Genomic DNA, 19,006 nt, shown 5'->3' on the forward strand with positions numbered 1-19,006 from the left:
ATGCCGGGGGCTGTAGTCCGCCGCGGGGAGGGCGGGGCGAAGGGCTGAGCGCGCGCTGCTTGAAAGCCCCGGACGGCCGCCGCGCGGGCAGCGCCTGGGCCTTCCTTTTTCCCCTGCAGCGAGACAGCGGCGCGCGGGGCCGGCGGCGGTTGTGGGGCCGTTTCGTCCCCTCCCGGGCAGCGGCTGGGAGCCGGGACCGCCGCCCGGGTATTTGGGGGGCATCGGGCTCGGTGGGGCTGGGGATCCAGCAAACGCTTCGGGCTTCCCCGGTCCGGTGTGGGCAGCGCCATGGGGATCCAGGGCTTGCTGCAGTTTCTCAAGGAGGCCGCCGAGCCCGCGCACGTGAAGAAGTACCGGGGGCAGGCGGTGGCCGTGGACACCTACTGCTGGATGCACAAAGGCGCCTATGCCTGCGCCGAGAAGCTGGCCAAGGGGGAGCCGACGGATCAGTAAGTCGCTGTTAACGCTTCGCTCTTGGCCTTTATACAAGCTAAAGGCTTGTTAACTTGATTTTTTTTGGGATAAAATTTCCTCTGGCTTCTGAGTTCTCGCTCCCAGTAGTGATTTTTGGAAGTGGAAATGCTGGCTGTAAGTAAATAGCTTTTCAGCTTCAGCTGGGCAAAACAAATATCCCAGTAAATACTGGGTGGCAGAATATATGCTAAAATATTTTAAGACACAAACACAGATAAGCTAAGTTTTGGGGTCGTGTCATCTCCCCCCCCCCCCCCTTCCGCCCCCCAGCATGTCCCAAAAATCTAATCACTTGTAGGTTCTGTAGATATAAATCATGTCTCAAATACGGTATTATTTCCAGGAACCTTATTTGAACAAAGTGACTATAAATACTGCTGTGTGATGAAGCCTTGTAACAATACCAAGGCGTTCTGATAGGTGTGTTGTGCTCCGTATAAAGTACCCTGCACTGATTTTTAGCTTTTTGCTTAACATTGTATTTTCAGTATCAGTAGCTCTTCTACTGTAACATGGATTTTTCACTTATATTACCATACCTTTAAGGAAGGAAATGAATAAAAACCGTGGCCATGATTCAAGTCCAGCTTTGGAGCCTGGGTCAGATTTGCATATGTTCTTGCCATCTCTTTGGAAAACTGGGTTTTAGATGTTTTAGATGGAAAAATTCTTTTTAAAGATGAATCTTTATCTCTTCAGAAATAAAACAACAGTAGTTAGTCTGGACTAGGCTTCATCTATGAGATTTTTATTAAATGTCTGGTTGGAGATGAGAGAGTTGATAGCTCACAAATTGGTTCAAATCTTTAATTCTTATGTCTGTTGATTAGAAGAACGGTAGAGTTTCATACAACTCTGCTACCTGCCTTTGAAGATAGTGGAAATCCCTTGGAGTTCTGAGAATAATATATTTCAGTTAAAAGAAATTGACAGGCAGAAAAAACAAGAGGTATAATCATAGAAAACTGTGAAGTGATTGAACATAACTAAATGTATTTAATTAAAAATATATATTTTTCCATGTGCCTGTAATCACTGATCTTGGACTGGCACTTCAACAGTAGCGTGGAAATCCCTTCCACACTTTAAATTTCATCTGAATTGGGTTATTATATAGCTACAAACTTATTCACCCTTGTCTTTTAAAAATCATTATTATTTTTGGGTTTGTTTTGTAGCTCTAAATCCAGCTTTTTCCATGCTCATATTCTCAGAATAAATGCTCCTCCGTCCCCTTTCTTCCCCTCCCTGCCCCCTTAGTGGTAGAAAGGCTGCTGTTGCTGTTTTAAACTGTCTTTGAAGGAAAGAAACGTGAAAAACCTTTTTCATTGATCATCGTAGTTTGTAATGCGCTTACTGCTTACGGCTGCTATTGACTTTAGTTACTGATGAAACGATCTTGTACAGATTTTTCTGTCCATAGCGCACATCCACCACCTGAGCAAGAAGCAGATAGTTCCATGAAGAGAGGTTTCATACCTCATCACTTCTCCACTCCACAAAAGTTCATTTACTGTGCCTTTCAAAAGGCTTCAGGGAAAGACAACTTTCTGTGCTTATCTGCTGCCTGTTTCCCTGCCCATCATGGACTGAGTTGCTAAAACTGAAATGACCCATGTTGAAACTTGCAAACTTTGGTAGTGTGCATCCTACTGTAGCAAAATCAAATTGAATGCTGCTTGAGTTCTTATGGTATTTTCCATAATAGCAGCAGTCAGTCCAGTTTTGAGCTGGGAGATAAAGCATGAATTTCTTAAAAAGGCATTTGTGTGTTCTTATTCTTTATGTGGTGCTAGGGAAATATGTTTCCAATTAAAATCTTTGAACAATAAAGTTTATTTTTCTTCTCTTACTCTTGTTGTTGATGCAGTTATGTAGCTTTCTGTATGAAACTTGTTGATATGCTCCTCTCATTTGGAATTAAACCAATTTTGGTATTTGATGGATGCACCCTACCTTCTAAAAAGGAAGTGGAAAAGGCCAGACGAGAGTAAGTATTGATTTGCAAGTAAAGTAGCATGTTTAACACTACAGTTCATTTTCATAGCTGGAAAAACTTCAGACTCGTTAGGTAGTAATCTTTGGTAAACTTCTGCAATATAGTGTTACTTCGCTTAATTTACGTTTAAAATCATACAAGCCTCTTCTTAGAGGTTTTATTCCAAAAATAGAAATGCACTTTATAAATGAAAGCACTTTTATAGAGGAAGGAAGCAAATCTCTGAGCATTACTTCCTGTAATGCGTTAAAAGCTTTCAGTTGAATCCACTGTTATGATCTCTCTGGTCAAAAATATTTATTCCCGATACAATTTTATCTAAAATAAATACCATCTTCCTCGTTCTCTACAAATCATCAGACAAACTGGTTTCCAGTTTGGATTCAGGCTTGTCCCTATCTATCAGGACATCTCACTGAAGCTGTGGGAATTTTACTTATCAGTTCTTCTGGGCATATGTTTCCTTCAGCGTGGAGCAAACAATTTCTAGTGTTTGAAACAAAATAATGTCTTCCCTCCTCCAAACCAGTGAGTATCTGACATCAGATACTCCCAAGATTTATTTTATTGCATCCCAAGGATGGGTGCAACTCTTCATTGCTGATTCCAGTTGTCACTGTTTTCTCACTATGTATTTCAACATGCCAATCTAAGCATTCTTTGTGATACAATGACTTGCAGTTACTCTTCAAATGTTACACGGTAGAATAGACTGGGGAAGTGCTCAGCTGCAAAACAATTTTTCCCCCTTTCCTATCAGTATCTCTTAGAAGAACAGTTATTATGGAGGACTAAGTGAAAAACAATCAGATGTTGGTGGATATTTTTATTTGTCTTTCAGGAAGCGTCAAGCTGGTCTTCTGAAGGGGAAGCAGTTGTTGCGGGAAGGGAAACTTTCAGAAGCTAGGGAATGTTTTGCACGCAGTGTAAATGTTACCCATGCCATGGCTCATGAAGTCATTAAAGTAAGTTGCCGGCGCTGTTGCGATCAACAGTTTAAAAAAAAAAAACAATCTATACAATTAGTAGGATGTCTTACTCTGCTCTTATATGGTTGCACCACTACTGCATCTCCATAGGCAGGAAAGATATTCCCCACACCTCCTGTCTCTTAGTCTGTAACTGTACCGCATATACTAGGTTATGCTAGGTGTAGTTAAATTTAACTTTGCTTCAGATTTATCATGCCCAGTTTTCGAAATAGTAGTGACTTGTCAATTAAAATACATCTCTTCTTAAAGCCATAAACTGACTTTGATAACATCTAGAATTTTCTTTCTGCCATGAAAGATACGAAACTCCTTAAACACCCATCTCAGGATAGTTTCTGAGATAAAATTAAACTATAACGTGCATGAGTTTGAAGCTTGCAGCTGTGGTCAGTATGTGCAATGTTACAGACCAATGCAGGAAAGGCTGTTTTTGTAGACCAGTCTGTATAGGTCTGAACTCCTTGAAACTTGGATTTTAAATGTGAAAAATAGGGCTTTAATTGGCAGAGGATGTGAGGGGTGATTAAAAAATAAAAATCAATATTTCAGTTCTTTGAAGTAGGAGTTCTTTTGTTTCTAGGTGTCTAAGATGATTGCTGAAAATTGCTGTTAAATGCTTGTATGTTTCCTGTTTATGTACAGGCTGCACGAGCCCATGGAGTTGATTGTATTGTGGCTCCTTATGAAGCTGATGCTCAGTTGGCTTATCTTAATAAGGCTGGCTTGGTTCAAGCCATAATTACAGAAGATTCTGATCTTTTAGCTTTTGGATGTAAAAAGGTATGGAAGAAAACATTAAGAGCCCTTACCTCTCACTGCTATGTTAAAAACAGAGTTCAAAGTTGCTAAATATGTTTGACTTTACTCCATTACAATAATTCATGGAAACTGAAGAGATAAGAATAGCACTCACCTCTGTTATTTCCATCAAGTGCGACAAACTAGCGTATGTACAAATGGAACAATGAGCCTGTACAGGTGAAAATCATTGTTTTCACTTCCTCTTAATTTCCAGGTGTTTTTGAAAATTGACAAGTTTGGAAATGGACTAGAAATAGATCAAGCTCGATTAGGAAACTGCAAGCAGCTTGGAAATCTTTTCACAGAAGAGAAATTCCGCTACATGTGTATTCTTTCTGGTTGTGACTACCTCCCATCAATCCATGGAATTGGGTTAGTTAAAGCATGCAAGTTGCTAAAACTTGCTAACAATCCAGATATTATAAAGGTAATCTTGCTTTAGCACTCTGTGTTGGGTATTTGGGAGTCTGTATCTGTGTTTCTGATGTTAACACTGAATTGAAAATGTGTGGTTCTTGGCTTTCTCTGTTTTGAGAAGAACATGACCTTCCAGTACCTAAAGTACACTCTTATTTCTTTGGAGGAGGGGTAGGACAGAGAATTTTATTTTATTCCCTTTTTGTGTTTAATTATATATATAGACATAGACATTTTTTTTCCATAATGTCTTTCTAGTATATAAAAAATGGTATAGTGCAAAATAAGGTAACTTTTTTCCTATGTAATGAAAGCAATTCTAATACTAGGAATTACAGATGCTAAGAGTGGGAATAACTTCTGTCTAGACAGTAATGGAGAAGAGTTTAAAAGCTATTAAGAAAAGTACTTTCCATGCCTGTCCTGGAGGCAGGTAAATCTAATCCAAAAAAGTAATTTCATATGCAGTCTAACTTTCTGCGTTATCATCTTAAGTTACATGTATGCTTCAGTGTTTTCTCTCTTGCATGCTGTACACAAATAACTGTTTTCAGTTTTAAAATGTTTTTTCATGTAAAGCATGCATCAAATTAATTGTGGAAGTAGAAAAGAAACTGAGCTTTTCCCATTCCAATAATGATTTCCTTTAAGCTAATGTACTTCTGCTTTTTTGTGAGCACAATGGCAGTATTTCACTTGAAAAGCTTTTCACCTAGTAAATTGTCACGTGACTCCTCACTACTGTTTTCCAACAGTGTTTTTTGGAAAGTCAAAAGATGCAAAGTAGTCCAACAGTGCCCATCAGAATTGGTATCTCTTACTAAGATTAGTAAATGGTCTGTATTTAGGATACGTGACCAAATACACCTGTTTTTTATCTGGGGAGGATGAAAGATTCTTGTCTTTGGCAGTAAGACAGAATTGATCTTCAAAACAATATAATTTGCCTTCAGTGGAACTGAAAAATGCAATGGTCAGTGAATTTTTAGGAACTTATTGTAGTGTGGTTTGGTAACAATGTATAGGAGGAACTACTGAATAAATCTGTATTTTTATGGCCAGTAATGGGGGAAAAATGTGATTAGTTCAGCTTTTTCCTACAATAAAAGCATCCATATACTGCTTTCATTTTTTGGTAATATGAATTATAAAATTTGATGTCCATTAATCTTAACAAATATACCTTGAGGAGACGTTCTGTATTCCTATTCAGATTTCATATTTATTTCTTGGACAAGAAGACTTTATTACTTGGGTTGTGTTATTTCTGTGATGGTAAACCACTTAAAGTGGCAAAACAAGACTTCCTCCTTACCCCTCTTCTCATCCCCTATCTAGTTTAAGTCGTTTTTTTGCTATGGGACACATACATTTAAGGGCAAGCAAAGTTATCTAGTAATTGAAGCGTAATTACGCTTTTGTGGATGTTGAGTTTCTTGAGAACTGTATTTGTCTTCCCATAATGCTTCTATTATGTGCTAAAACTGAAATTCTCTTTAAAACTCTGAAGGTCTTGGAATAATATTTTTAAAGATAACTATAGAAATTTATTTGTTTAAATGCAGCGGTTAAGCAGATTTTTTTTTTGGACAGGTTATTAAGAAAATGGGGCATTACTTGAAGATGAATATAACCGTATCAGAAGAATACATACAGGGTTTTACACGTGCCAATAATACATTCCTTTATCAGTTAGTTTTTGATCCTGTCAACAGAAAATTAGTTCCTCTGAATGTGTATACTGATGATATTGATCCAGAAACACTAATTTATGCAGGACGGTATCCTTTCTGTAATGAAATAGTGGGGGCAAAATAGGTGGGAACAGTTATGGTGTCTTATATTGTTTTCCATCACATCTCTGCTATTGGCTAAAGCCTGCATGCAGTCTTATAAAGGTTGTTTTTCCTTCTCTTTTGCTCTGGTCTTTTTTTTTAAGCACAGTGGTTAACTGAATATTAAGAAATGACCTATCACTTTAAGTGGAAGCTATGTCTTTTTCTAAATGTAGACTGCAATTTCTTAAACACAGGTTATATTTCAGTGGTTTAAGTTCTTTGTGACTGTTTTTAGTTTGTGCCTGTGTTGTGCGTTACCTCTGCCACTCTAATTCTTGCTGTAAGCGCCTAATCTATGCGTTCACTGTTTGACCAGATAGCCTTCCTACAAAACAAGTAGCATTTCACCACTTGTGTCAGAAATTTCCTCATGGAAAATGAAGAAAGACGAGACCATTTAAGTAATTACTAGTTGTGTATGTTTTTCAAGCTGATTAATCTCTGGTGTTTCCAGAGGCTAGGAAGAAGAAGGATGGCAACTTTTCTGTTAATGATTGAAGGCTTTCCTTTCAACTTTACAGGTTTGCTGAGCATTGCAGATCTATTATGATTGCTGTTGCATCAGATTAAATAGGCTAGTAGTAATAACGCTTGTGGATAATATTCTATCAATACTTTTTTAACACAAAACTGAAAGCAGCTGTTCTGACATTAATGCTACATTTCTTGAAATTTGTTGTAATATTCAGATATTTTCCTTTAATGCAATGGGGACAGACACTTTGGTGATACTACTGCTTTTCAAATTGCCATTGGCAATATTGATATTGATACAATGGAATGCATCGACAACTATAACCCTGATACTGCACAGGTAATACCTTTGTTCTAAAGCTATATACTAAGATAACGACATGAGTTTGAACATGAACATTCATGGAAAAATACAGTTGAATGTTATCTGCAACTGACTTGGCAGTGAAAGCTATTCTGTTACTAATGAAATAGTATTTTTCAACAAACATACTAAGTATGATTCAAAGAACAATCCAACATAAAAGTTTCACTTTTTTAATTTCAGATTGAGTAGCATATTCATATTTCCAGATACAAAAGTCTCTTTGAAGAGACACCTAGTCTACGAAACTTTTCAGCATCTTCAAAAACCTCTTAATAGTAATTACTGAAAACAGTAACAGCAGTTACTGTTGACTTTACAACTCATCTAGTCACTAAAGAGTCCAGTAGGTAATGCCAGATGCTGATGCATTCTGGCAGTTTTGCAAACTCTCTCTCACACAAAATGAGCTGTTTGTATGCCACTTGAAAAATGAAATTTACATTTTTAATAGTTATAACCGGTAAAATCTTAGTATGTCATCTAGAAGATGCTGGAAAATGTAAATACAAGGGCGTGACTTTAAGAGCCATTGTTTTATGACTGATTGCTGTTCTGATAACGCCTGCTTTTTAATTTTCTGACTATTCCTTTGTTTTAATTGTTAGTTCTTGGGTCACTCTGCTTATTTTGACAGTGGCAAAATGTATTTGCCATCATGTTCTTTTCCTAGTTTTGTGTAGTTTTTCATTTTGCTTTAAAGTTTCTGAAAAAAGTAGGCTGATAAATATTCTGACCTAAATGGTCCTTGAGCACCTTAAATATCTAGGAAAGTAAGTGGTCAGGAGAAATGATTTGATTACATGCAGAATAATCCTGAATGGATTCTTGTCATGTAATACTTTCTTCTGATCTAAGATGAGAAAGTTTATGTAAGTAAATAATTGTGCAGCCTAGACTGCACCTTTGCACAATTAAATCTTTTTTAAACCTCCTTAATGGACATGTTAGTAAGCAAAGTATGGACAACAATAGGAACAATAAAATACTTTGAAATCTTCTTTGAATAACTGCCTACATTCTTCTATTCTTACCCTAAAAAATATATATAAAAAAATAAATAAAAATCCAGGAAAAGAAAGCTTTTAATGGAGAACTTTGTGAGATATGTGAGACTTGGGATTTTTGTTTCCTCTTCTGTCTTGACTGTATGCATTTACAGTAGAAGACTTGATCTCAATTAAATTAGCTAAATGTTTGTATTGGGGCATCCAGAGAAGATGACCATAAATCAGGTGACCAGTGGCTTACAAAATCCTTGGATCTCATTCTCTGTACAAGTAAATTGATATTCCTTAAGGCATTTGAGTTTGTTTTACTTTCAGACATTTTTAGTAAGTCCTTAATCCTGTTTACAGAAGTAACTAATTTAAAAAGAAAACTCTCAAGGTGATTAGGGGTGCATATTTCTTCCAAGTATATATTATTATGAGGATAGTATTTTCCCAAATTAGGCTTTTGGAATAGAAGTAAACCTGTAACTTTGAGAAGAGCAGTTAGTCACTTGTGGTGTTTAGGAATAAAGAAGTCATGACAGCACAGAGTAAAAAGAAAGTGTAAGAAATGTGGGAACAAAAAGAAAATATATGTGTAGAGTAGCCATGTCAGCAATGGTTGTGCAAATATCAAAATGCCCTTATGCCAAATCAGGAAGTCTTATTTAGAAGGCAAATTTATAAGCCTATGTCTGACTTACAATTTTTTTTGTAGCCTATGCAGCAGAGAAGTCGTGACTGGAATGACAGACATGCTAATCATATAAATAGCATTTGGAGCAGAGACTACAAGCTTGGCCCTAGTACAGATACTGTTCCTCATATAACTCATTTACCTGAGAAATCAACAACCAAAGGCACTGAGAAGAAAATCAGTATCAAAGGGTTAAAACTTCCGGGCAAAGAGCTCTTAGCAAAAAGGCGAAGAAGTGGTATGTTCTTATTTAATAAATAATAGAAGGTAGTAGAAAAGAAAGGATTCTATCTTTGACATGATGGCATGAGATTTTGGAGGTATAAAACTAACTTTTGTTGTTTGTGTCCTGTTTTTAAGTCTGCAAGACTGGAAAAAATGATATAAAAGCCTTAGTAACAATCAAGTTTGGCGGCAAACTTTCTGCAGCAGTTTATTTTTGCTGTGATTCATTATAAAATTTTTGTCCTCGACTGCAATTATTTTAATACTATTTGCTCAATTTCTTAGCTATTTTGGGTTTAATTTCTATCTTTTAATAGTATGCAAAGAAATAAAAATGGTTATCTTTCATAGAGATGAGATTTAGCTGCATAGAAAACTTAGTTTTCTGTACTCTAACACTGTGCTGCCTAGTTCCTTTGCCTTGGTACCCTTTGCTCCAGTTTTCTGAAATTGTAGATCTGTGCTACCTTGTCTTGTATACCTAAGACAAGTTATATGGACACCGAAGTTATATGGGCTGAAATAATCTGTTGTCTATTTATAAAAAGAGCTCTCTGCTCCCATTGTACTTCACTTGATAGGTTGAGTATTTTCTCTTCATCTGCATCCTTCTTTCTGTTGATGCTACTAGGGTTTCTTCTTTGCCTTTGTTACTCCTGGTATTTTCCTATTCCTTGGTTTATCAAAATTAACTAGTTCAATAGCCACATGCTTTTAGCTTAGTATTTTTAAAGGAAATTTAAATTTGAATTATAATGTGCACTCTTTTTAATCTCAGGTGTTATGCCTTTGCTCCACCTACCTTTTCAAAGTTACTTTGAGCCTATGTACTAGAAAATAACAGTGTTTAAAGACTTCTGAACTGTATTGTCAAGAATACTTTTAAGCCTGTGAGGTTAAATAATGTGATGTTCAGTCTTTTCATAACCATTTAATTCTAGAACAAGCTTCTACAGTGATTCTTAAATTGTCTTTAGATTTGGAAGAACTCTCGGATGGAGATCTGTTGAACCAGTATTCATTTTCAAAAGCGAAAAAATTCAAGGAGGAAAGTGATGAAAATGCTCAGCCACAAAATAATGTCTCTGCAATACGAAGCAGTGATTATTCAGGGAATTCTGCCACTAAAGAAAACTCTAACTCCCTGCCCAGAGTTAGAAATACATTTGCTTCCTTTCTGCAAAGGAAAAACAAGCAGAGGGATGCTGTAGTTGTTCCAGGAACAAGAAGCAGGTATGCTTGCATCACATGTTTCAGTAAGTAGCAAGATACTATTTGATATCCTGGTTGCTGAAATAACTTGAATACTGAAAAAGAGAAAAACAATACTTCATTTTTTTCTGCACCTGTAGTCTTGAGCTGAGATGGAGAACTCCTTGTGCTAGACATGAAGTATGTGAGATATATAAGTAAAGATATCATAAATAGATACATAAGTAAAGAATATCAACTTTTTTTTACTGTAGTAATGAGGGCTGTGAAGCAATTCAATACAGTCTAGATTCAATACAGTCTAGTTTCTGGATATCAGTTAGCTAGGAATTGGCCATGCTATTACAGGTCACGTGATAACCATACTTTTTAATGATAAGAAATGTAGCTTCTTTGTGCCACATAAACAAGCAGCTACTTGTGTATTGACATCTTTACATTTTTTTGTTTCAAAGCTGTACCTGGTCACACTGTCTGACAACTTTTTACCCAATCCCATTCAGATGATGCTCCTTATTTCTGCACCAGCACTTTGAGAAGAGGAACTTTGTGTTTCTCTGGTTTTTGGTTGGTTGTGTTTGACTACAACTATTTGTTGTATATTTGTTGAATTTTTTTTACAAATGATTATCACAATTCTGTCTTACTATCTTACTGTGATTTTTACCTTAAATAATCTAAAGATTTGCATGCTTCAAAGATGTCTTTGTAAAATAATCTCATACTGACGTTTTCTAATTTGCACCCTCCTGAGCTCAGAGATTTGTTACATTGCATCAAAGATTAAGAATTGTTAGTGGTGGTAGCTTTTTCTCCAAATAAATGCTCAGTTTGTTTAAAAAAAAACAAAAACAAAAACAAACAAACCTGACTAGTACTTGCATTTCAGAGCTGCTGCCATAGAATGAGAACAGATTCGAGATTCCTCAATATGAGGCACTGAAGAATTTCATCACTACTTAGCTTTATAACGATTAATGAATATACCCTTAAATTTTGTAGGATTCCTAGATCCTTTCTTTTTCAGATGAAGAACTTACTAGTATCTTTAGTCAATGAACACTGCATTTACAGATGCGTTTTCTAGTGAAACATAAAATGACAACATGACTTTACATGTCTCTTAAATGCTGTCAGGAAGGACTAGAAGATTAAGACCACAGTGACTTGTCCATGGTCAAAATAATCTGTCTGCAAGTGCAATCCAAAAATCCAATGGATATGTAGAGGTAACTGTTGGATTTTGGAGATGAAATACTCATTTGCAGTGACTTTCTTCTTTGTTGCCTTCACCAGTATTGTATTTAATTTCTTTTTTTTTTTTCCCTTTAGGTTTTTCTGCAGTGAAGCAGATGAGCTTGATTGTAGAGCAAAGGATGACAGTGATCAAATTCAAGATGTTGAGGGGGATTGCAAGAAACAGGAGGCAAAACATGTAGCAGAAGATGCTTCTCTGTTTTCAGGAACTGAAAAAACAAGGACTACCTCATCGCTTCCTGGAGAAACACAGAAAAGTTGCTTCCGGTGGTTTAGCAGCCTTGGAAATAATTCAGGAAATCCTTGTCTATCTCATATTGTATCTTCACAGCACTTTGACCAACAGAGAAGCAACTGCGTGGCATCCCAGGCAGATGACATTAATGGAGTACAAGCAGAGAGTGGGGTGGTGTGTGAATCAGATGAGGAATCCTCCCCCTTAACAGAACTGAACTGTTCCTCGCAGTCTCAAGGGTCTTGTGAGCCGTCAGAATGTAATTTGGAGTCTCCAAAGACACCACAAGTGTGTAACAACAATTCAGAAACAGAAGTAAGAAAACAAGACTTCTCAGCATTAGCTTTTACTTTTCATTAAGAAAGAAATTAGGCTGTGAATTCTCTTTAATTGATACTCTGCAGATTATGTAACACCTGCTCCCACAACTTTTCGGTGTTTATTACACTTGCATAGTATAGATTGACTTACTAACTTAAATCAAGTCTGTTCTTTACATTTGTTTTTAGTCTCTCCATTGTGTGACATTGCAGTGGTTGGCATGCTTTTATTCTGTTTCTGTAATTGTTGAAGAAGTCCTGTCACCTTTTGTCAGCATAGTGTTTCTTACTAAAAGTATGCTCAGGATTTTGTGTAAGTTCTTAGAATTACTGAAAACGTGCATTATAACTTATAGATGTGTGGATATAAAAACATGCACAATGTAAAAAGGTGTTTTAAAGCCAAATGACTTTTTCTTTGAAGGAATTTAGCTCTACTTCAAAACTGGCTGATAATCGATGTACTCAGAGGCCTCCAGTAACTTCTGCTGTTCAAACTGACAGAAAGAATATGGTAGTAAAGATCAAGGTAAGAATTCCTTTAATTTTACCATTGATTTTCAATGTTCAGTAGAAGTAGTCTCTTGCTAGTTCTTTCACTAAAAGTTCTAGAATGAATATTTAACAATGTGCCTGTTAGCAAAAGAAAATTGCTTTCTTACTCATCTGTATCAGAGCTGAGTTGAAATATAACCAGGCCCCCTATGACTGATGTGGCTGCAACTTTGGGGGTTTTAAATACTTCAGCATAAATTAAGTAGTCAAGATAAAGAAAAATTCTTCTTAGTTTTCCTCTGGCATGTTAAATATTTAAGTTTTACGATGCAAATTGCAGTCGTGTTCAGGTAAAGTCATCCATACAAATAGTCAAATAGGATTATCTTATGAATCTACTGGTTCAGCAGTCTCCTGTTCTTTGGCTAGAAAAGCATGCTTAAATTTAAAAACCTGGAAAGGTTTTAATGAAGCATCCTTGTTTAGTTGCTTTAGTTATAGCCATTGTTTGACATTTGACTCTCCTTTCACGTTGAGTCTACACTTTTTCCTTCACAGTCAATGCTTTAGTTAAGTTTCCTGTTGGGCACCCTTAATGTTCTTTCTCTGGGGTTTCTTAAATGCCTAACAATGAATTTGCATTCCCTGTCTTCAAGGCATTTGTAAGAGCTTTACCCATCTATCTAGATTACAAAACTTTTAAAACCTTAACATCTGAGAGTGTTCTAGTTCCTTAGATGTTGTCTTTAGAATTGGCCAAAAGATTCTTAAATCAAAAGAAGACACTTCCATCCTTTTGAATATACCCCTACTAGCTTCTTTCTCATAGATTAAAAATCACAATCTTTTTGCAAAAGAGTACTGTTTTATGCAATAGTGGCACCTTGTGGTTACTTTATTAATTTCTGTGTTAAGCTAGGACTTGCATCTTCTCCATTCTGAAACACCTATTTACAAAACTGATGCTTTTTCATTAGAATAACATTTTGCCTGCTTCTCTTCAGCAAGACTAAGCAATGAAATGAAATCATCCTGAGACTGAAAGTTGTATGACTTTGCTTTTAATAACGTGTTTAATCTGTTCTGCTTAAATAGTCATTACTTGCATTAAAGGTATATTGAGAGAAGGAATATATTAAATATTGGGCAATACATGGTATTAAGGTACTGAGGTAATGTAAATATAATCTAATCATATTTTCAGGATGCTTGGAGCTGTTCAGGCAATATAAATCAGCTGAAAATCCATCATGACAGTAAGGTTATTTTAAACCAGGCTTCTTGGCTGTGTATTCTCTCTGCTACCTTTATGTGCTAGCAATAATACTTAAAATCAGCTGGATTGGAAAAATTACCTGACTGAAATGTCACTTAACAACAACCAAAAGGTTAGTTGTGGAACTTTGGCTCGCCCATACCCACAAGCTCTTGTGGGTTGTAGTACCACTGAGACCACTGGAACAAGTAGCCAGAATTGAAGGCATGGAATGGATATGAGAAGCACCCCTTCTGCCTCAATTTTCCCTTAGGCTTGCTAACTAGAAGTGTAAAACAAGGAAAATCTTTGCTGGTACTAAGTACCCAAGAAGATAATGAAGGGAATAGTGAGTTCTGGATTTAGCAAAGTAGCGGATGATCACTTAAAACATAAATTATTCTGATTTTGGTGATCTAAATAACATGGCTGATCTTTAGCGAAATCTAATAATCAAGGGAGGTGGTGTGGGGAAGCTGTCAGCTTTTGCTCTGGTTCCAATCTAGAATGCAAAGTGCCTAGCCTCTCAATTCTAATGTTAAAGCTAACAGAAGCTTTTCTCTAATCAGTGCCTATAAAATAATGAGTTCTCTAGGACCTTGTAGTCACTTCTGTGGTAGCATTCCAGCTGTGTTTTTTACTGCTCATTATTGCCCCATAAATTGTGATCTCAACAAAGAGGCTAATATTGACGAAAAGAAAACAATCTACTCTGGTTTAAAGTTTTTAATGGATACTGAACCTGCAGCTCTGTCTCCTTTGGGATTGGTTAATTTAGCTTACAGGTCTGATGTGCTTCAGAACCACAAAAAGAAACGAAGTGTTATGGGCAAGTGTACACACTTTGCAAAATGGCTGAGGTGATAAGCAGCAAAAAATTGTAAAGCAAGGTTTTTAGGATTTATTTCTATTCCTCCCAGTACTCTCCTTCTAACTTCTTAGTATGCATTTTAAATATATTTCAAATCTGTTTGGAATTCCAAGATCTGCATAGTTTATTCAGGTAGAAATAATGTCACTTCAGTTAACAGAAAACTATATACCAAGTATGTGGTGAGAGGATGGGACAAAATGAAATGTTATTTTGGAAAGAACTGACATATGAGGTCTTTGAAGAAGACTCTTAACATCTATGATATATTAAAAATATAATAAAAGTCAGTCAATAGCTCCCCCTCATACAACCATTCGCATTTTCTGAAGCACCTGAGGTAGGCAGAGCTGTGCCTGCCTTCTTTAGATGGTCCAGCAAAACAGGTGTTGATTAATTTAGAGCAAAATGTTTCATTCTTAATGTCCAAATGGGAAAATTATTGGCATTAGTTAAAATGTATGTGTCCTAAACGCTAATCTTACGTAGCAAACTTTATGTATAATAAGAAATTTTTAAAACTACGGACATTCAGTTTCCTCTGCAGCTGTTGTATTATATTTTAATAATTATTTTGATCTTCATCATTGCAAACACAAAATAACAGACTGGAAGTGAATGATCACTTTGAAGCTAGTAATTTTGAGGAGTAGGTATTCTACAGTTAGGTAGTAGAATGGATCAGACAGTAAAATGTTGTTCTAGTGCTTCAAATTAGCTACTTCCCCAAAAACTGAGGAAAACTACAAGAATTTGTAAGACAAAAAATGTTAGATAATGTGAATGGGCCATTTGTGAACTTCTCTGGCAGAGGAAGCTAACTTTTTCTAGGAGTGCATTACATTCATTGAATTATTGTTATATACTTATAGCACAAATAAGAAGAGGTGAAATAGAGAGCCATCGGTATAATCTTTAACTTATGAAATGTGGTAAGCTACACAAAAGTAGGAAAAAAAAGTCCAGCTGATCAGGCTGAAGTGTATTTCTTTTATTGTTAAAATAAACTCACTACTCTTTGTGAATGAAACTGCAGAAGAGGAGAAAAAAATCAATAACCTATCAGTATTCGAAAGGGTGAAAGTAGCATTTGACAGGACTATAAGTAATTGTGGTTAGGGATGATAGCATAAAATGTAAAAATTACACTAACATTTGCAGGAATTAGGTCTTGTCAAAATCAGTTATGTGCTTGTAAATATCAAGGAACAGATTCGGTGCTTGAAAACTGATAAGAGAATTGAAGACAAGATATGCATTTTTAACAAAAAGGATATCTCATCGCTAGAATAAATTATCTGCTGAAGCGAAGCATTTTGCTTTAGTTGAGGTCTTCAAACTTCTGACTGGTTTCTTTGAGATGTGTGTTCTAGCCAAGCACAACTGCTTTGAATTCCAGGTACAGAGAAAAGTCCAGCTGGAGGTATAGTAATCCTTGGGGTACTGATACTTTTCAGAGTGATACCAGAGGGTGGCTTCTCTTAAAATTCTGAAGGTGGACTTGAAAATTTTTGTGGTGTTCTTGTGGGGGGAAAAAAAAAAACAGTAGACTTTAAAACTGCGTTTCAAAGAAATGTGCTTTTGCAACTCCTTAAAATGCAAGGACCTACAAATGCTGTTTTGCCAGTTCTTAGAGCTGCATTATCTCTGTGTGGCACAAATCATTTTCAATTAGAGAAGCTATGCAAATATATGTTGTTGGGGCTAATCAGATTGCATTATCTCAACGCAATGTAAAGCTCTTCTATTTTTCTGATTATGAGCATCTATTTTTCTGATACAACATTATAGGTTTTCATTTTAACCGTTTATAATTTAATATTAAAAATCTCTCAGGTTCCTGGCTTACACAAATCCAGTTCAGTAGGGTCACGTATTGTGACAAAACTCAAGCCATTGATACCAGCTAAAGTAAGTGGATTAAGAAAGAAACTGTCACCTGTGCAGAAGAGAAATCACTGTGATGCTGAAAATAAGCTGGGACTGCAAGCCACCATTAGTGAACTATGGAAAAATTTCCAGTTTAAAAGGTAAGTTGCTTTAACCCTTTAGTTAGCAGCCTGTGAAGTTTTTAGAATTTTTTCCACAGGAAAAAATTTCAAAGCAGACTCTATACATGTTTGCTCCAAACAATTCAATAAAGATAACAGCTTATGATAGATATCTTCTACATACAGTTCTTAATTTCCTAAGCCAATTCACTTATTCATTATTCAATATAACCATGAAGTATGATTTCTGGTAAATATGCTCTTCTAATTAATTTTTTCTAACCAGCAAGAGCTCTCGACTAAAATCCATTATTGAGGTAGTGCACTTAGTATAACATAATTTATATGAAAGATATTGCTATTAGGTTTGACATCAAATACTGAAAGGCGTTTCTTAGCCTAGATGCAAAAGCTGCGTTAAAAACTGTGAGACTTAACTGAAAGCAAGGTTGTTATTATTTAACTTTGTATGCCTCTCACATTTTGGGATGGCTGATCATCAGTTCTGTTCCGCTTTCAAAGTGATAGCGAATTGATGGAGTGTTCTTCTGGATAAACTGAAGATATGTATATTTTTTACCTACTACTTAATTTTATGTAGTTAAAATAGCCATTTATTAGCTTTTAGGGGATATTTTTCTTGTTTCTCAAAATATTTTCGCTGCTGACAGGACTTACTTGGATCTGAATGTTTTATTTATTGCTTTGCAGATTTTAAGTGTTTGAAATTAGTCTTATGTCTTAGGACAAATATATTTTTTGATGGCAAATATCATGTGGGACACTAAAATGTTTTGTCCTGACCTCAAGATTCACGGGATAGATAAGATACTACAGTTCTTCAGAAGACTAGATGTTAAGGAAGCATGCACCATATTCTACTGTGGGTTACACATACTGTGCTTCAAATGCAAAGCTAGTAATTATTTTATTTACAGGCTATCTGAAACCATTTAATAACTTTAGTGAAGTTGTTCAGCAGTAGTGAAATTGGACCTAAAAACTTTCTATCATAGACTTTGTTCTGGTCTTACTTGTGGATCAGTGGGTAGTTGGGTGAGGGGTCTTATTTTGAGTCACCCAAATGTTCTTACAGGTGTGTCGTCAGAAACATATAATGTCATAACATTGCTGGGTTTTGTTTTCTCTCTTTTTTGCACAGAGATTATGAAAAACTTCCTTCTTGTAAAAAGTCAGATCCATTGTCTCCAATCAAAGATAACATCCAGCTCACTCCAGAAACAGAAGAAGAAATCTTTAATCATCTTGAACATAGTCATGTTCAGAGAGCTATATTCCAATGAATTGTATGCTGTGCATAGTAGAATTCATTTTTAATCATTGTCAAAATTTATCTTCTGGATCTTGTCAATATCAACAAGATGTTTGAAAATCAACTGTATGTTTTAGTCTGACTTGATTTGTCATCTCTTTTTATAAAACCAAGTTGAAATGTACAGTTTTATACAGACTGGAATAAAGCCTTCATTGTCTCTGTTCTCTTGTTCAAAGCTTAATACTAAACTTTTGTCCAAATCATTTTCAGCTGCTTCTGAGTGTTTGATGTAGATCACATAGATATGATACAACTTCCTACAAACAGTTATGGCTTTGCCTCTGCAGAAAACAGCAGAAAATGTTTGTCTTAACTTTTTTAAGATCATTTTAGGATGATTAGTTTCTTGCCCTTCCTTCTCTCTTGAACCTACTTTGTCTCCAAGACAGGAGTAAACTACAGTTCAGTATTCACTGTCATCACTATGCTTCCGGTACTCGGATAATGTTTCTTTTGCTGTAGGGTAAGATTTGTTCTCTTAATGGTTAGCTTTCTGTACTTACCATATGATGCAGACATACATGTTTAGGGTGGGAATAACTTGAACTGCAGAAAGGGGACATCACAAATATTTTCATAAATGTTTATATTTTTGTACCCAAATATTACTATCAACAGAATGATTCTGAAAAAAGTTAGTGTTCCTCTGTTTCACCTGCTCTTTCCGTGTTTGTTTTCTTGTCCAAGAACCAGGCAAAATATCAGTCCTCAGGGCTGAGGCTTACAAATGAATATTGTCCTCGAAACAAACTCAGATTCAG

The 19,006-nt window shown here is 36.0% G+C and overlaps 1 protein-coding gene across 1 annotated transcript; it reads left to right on the forward strand.

Annotated features, from left to right (window-relative positions):
* The first annotated feature begins 51 nt into the window (after positions 1–51).
* On the forward strand, positions 52–18,408 carry EXO1 (exonuclease 1). The gene is made up of 13 exons (XM_040552409.1): positions 52–449; positions 2,345–2,464; positions 3,315–3,438; positions 4,108–4,245; positions 4,481–4,693; positions 6,277–6,464; positions 7,239–7,335; positions 9,070–9,286; positions 10,251–10,506; positions 11,818–12,292; positions 12,722–12,826; positions 16,755–16,948; positions 18,072–18,408. Exons 1-13 carry the CDS (start codon positions 289–291, stop codon positions 18,211–18,213), a joined length of 2,430 nt encoding a protein of 809 aa, XP_040408343.1. The 5' UTR covers positions 52–288; the 3' UTR covers positions 18,214–18,408.
* Positions 18,409–19,006: the final 598 nt, after the last annotated feature.

The sequence above is a fragment of the Cygnus olor genome, chromosome 3 (assembly GCF_009769625.2).
Source record: "Cygnus olor isolate bCygOlo1 chromosome 3, bCygOlo1.pri.v2, whole genome shotgun sequence".
NCBI lineage: Eukaryota > Metazoa > Chordata > Aves > Anseriformes > Anatidae > Cygnus > Cygnus olor.

Excerpts from the sequence above, each read along its gene's own strand:
- EXO1 (XM_040552409.1), top strand. The coding sequence starts at position 289 with ATGGGGATCCAGGGCTTGCTGCAGTTTCTCAAGGAGGCCGCCGAGCCC. Across the intron at positions 7,336-9,069 it reads ATAACCCTGATACTGCACAG|CCTATGCAGCAGAGAAGTCG; the intron begins GTAATACCTTTG and ends TTTTTTTTGTAG. Across the intron at positions 10,507-11,817 it reads GTTCCAGGAACAAGAAGCAG|GTTTTTCTGCAGTGAAGCAG; the intron begins GTATGCTTGCAT and ends TTTTCCCTTTAG.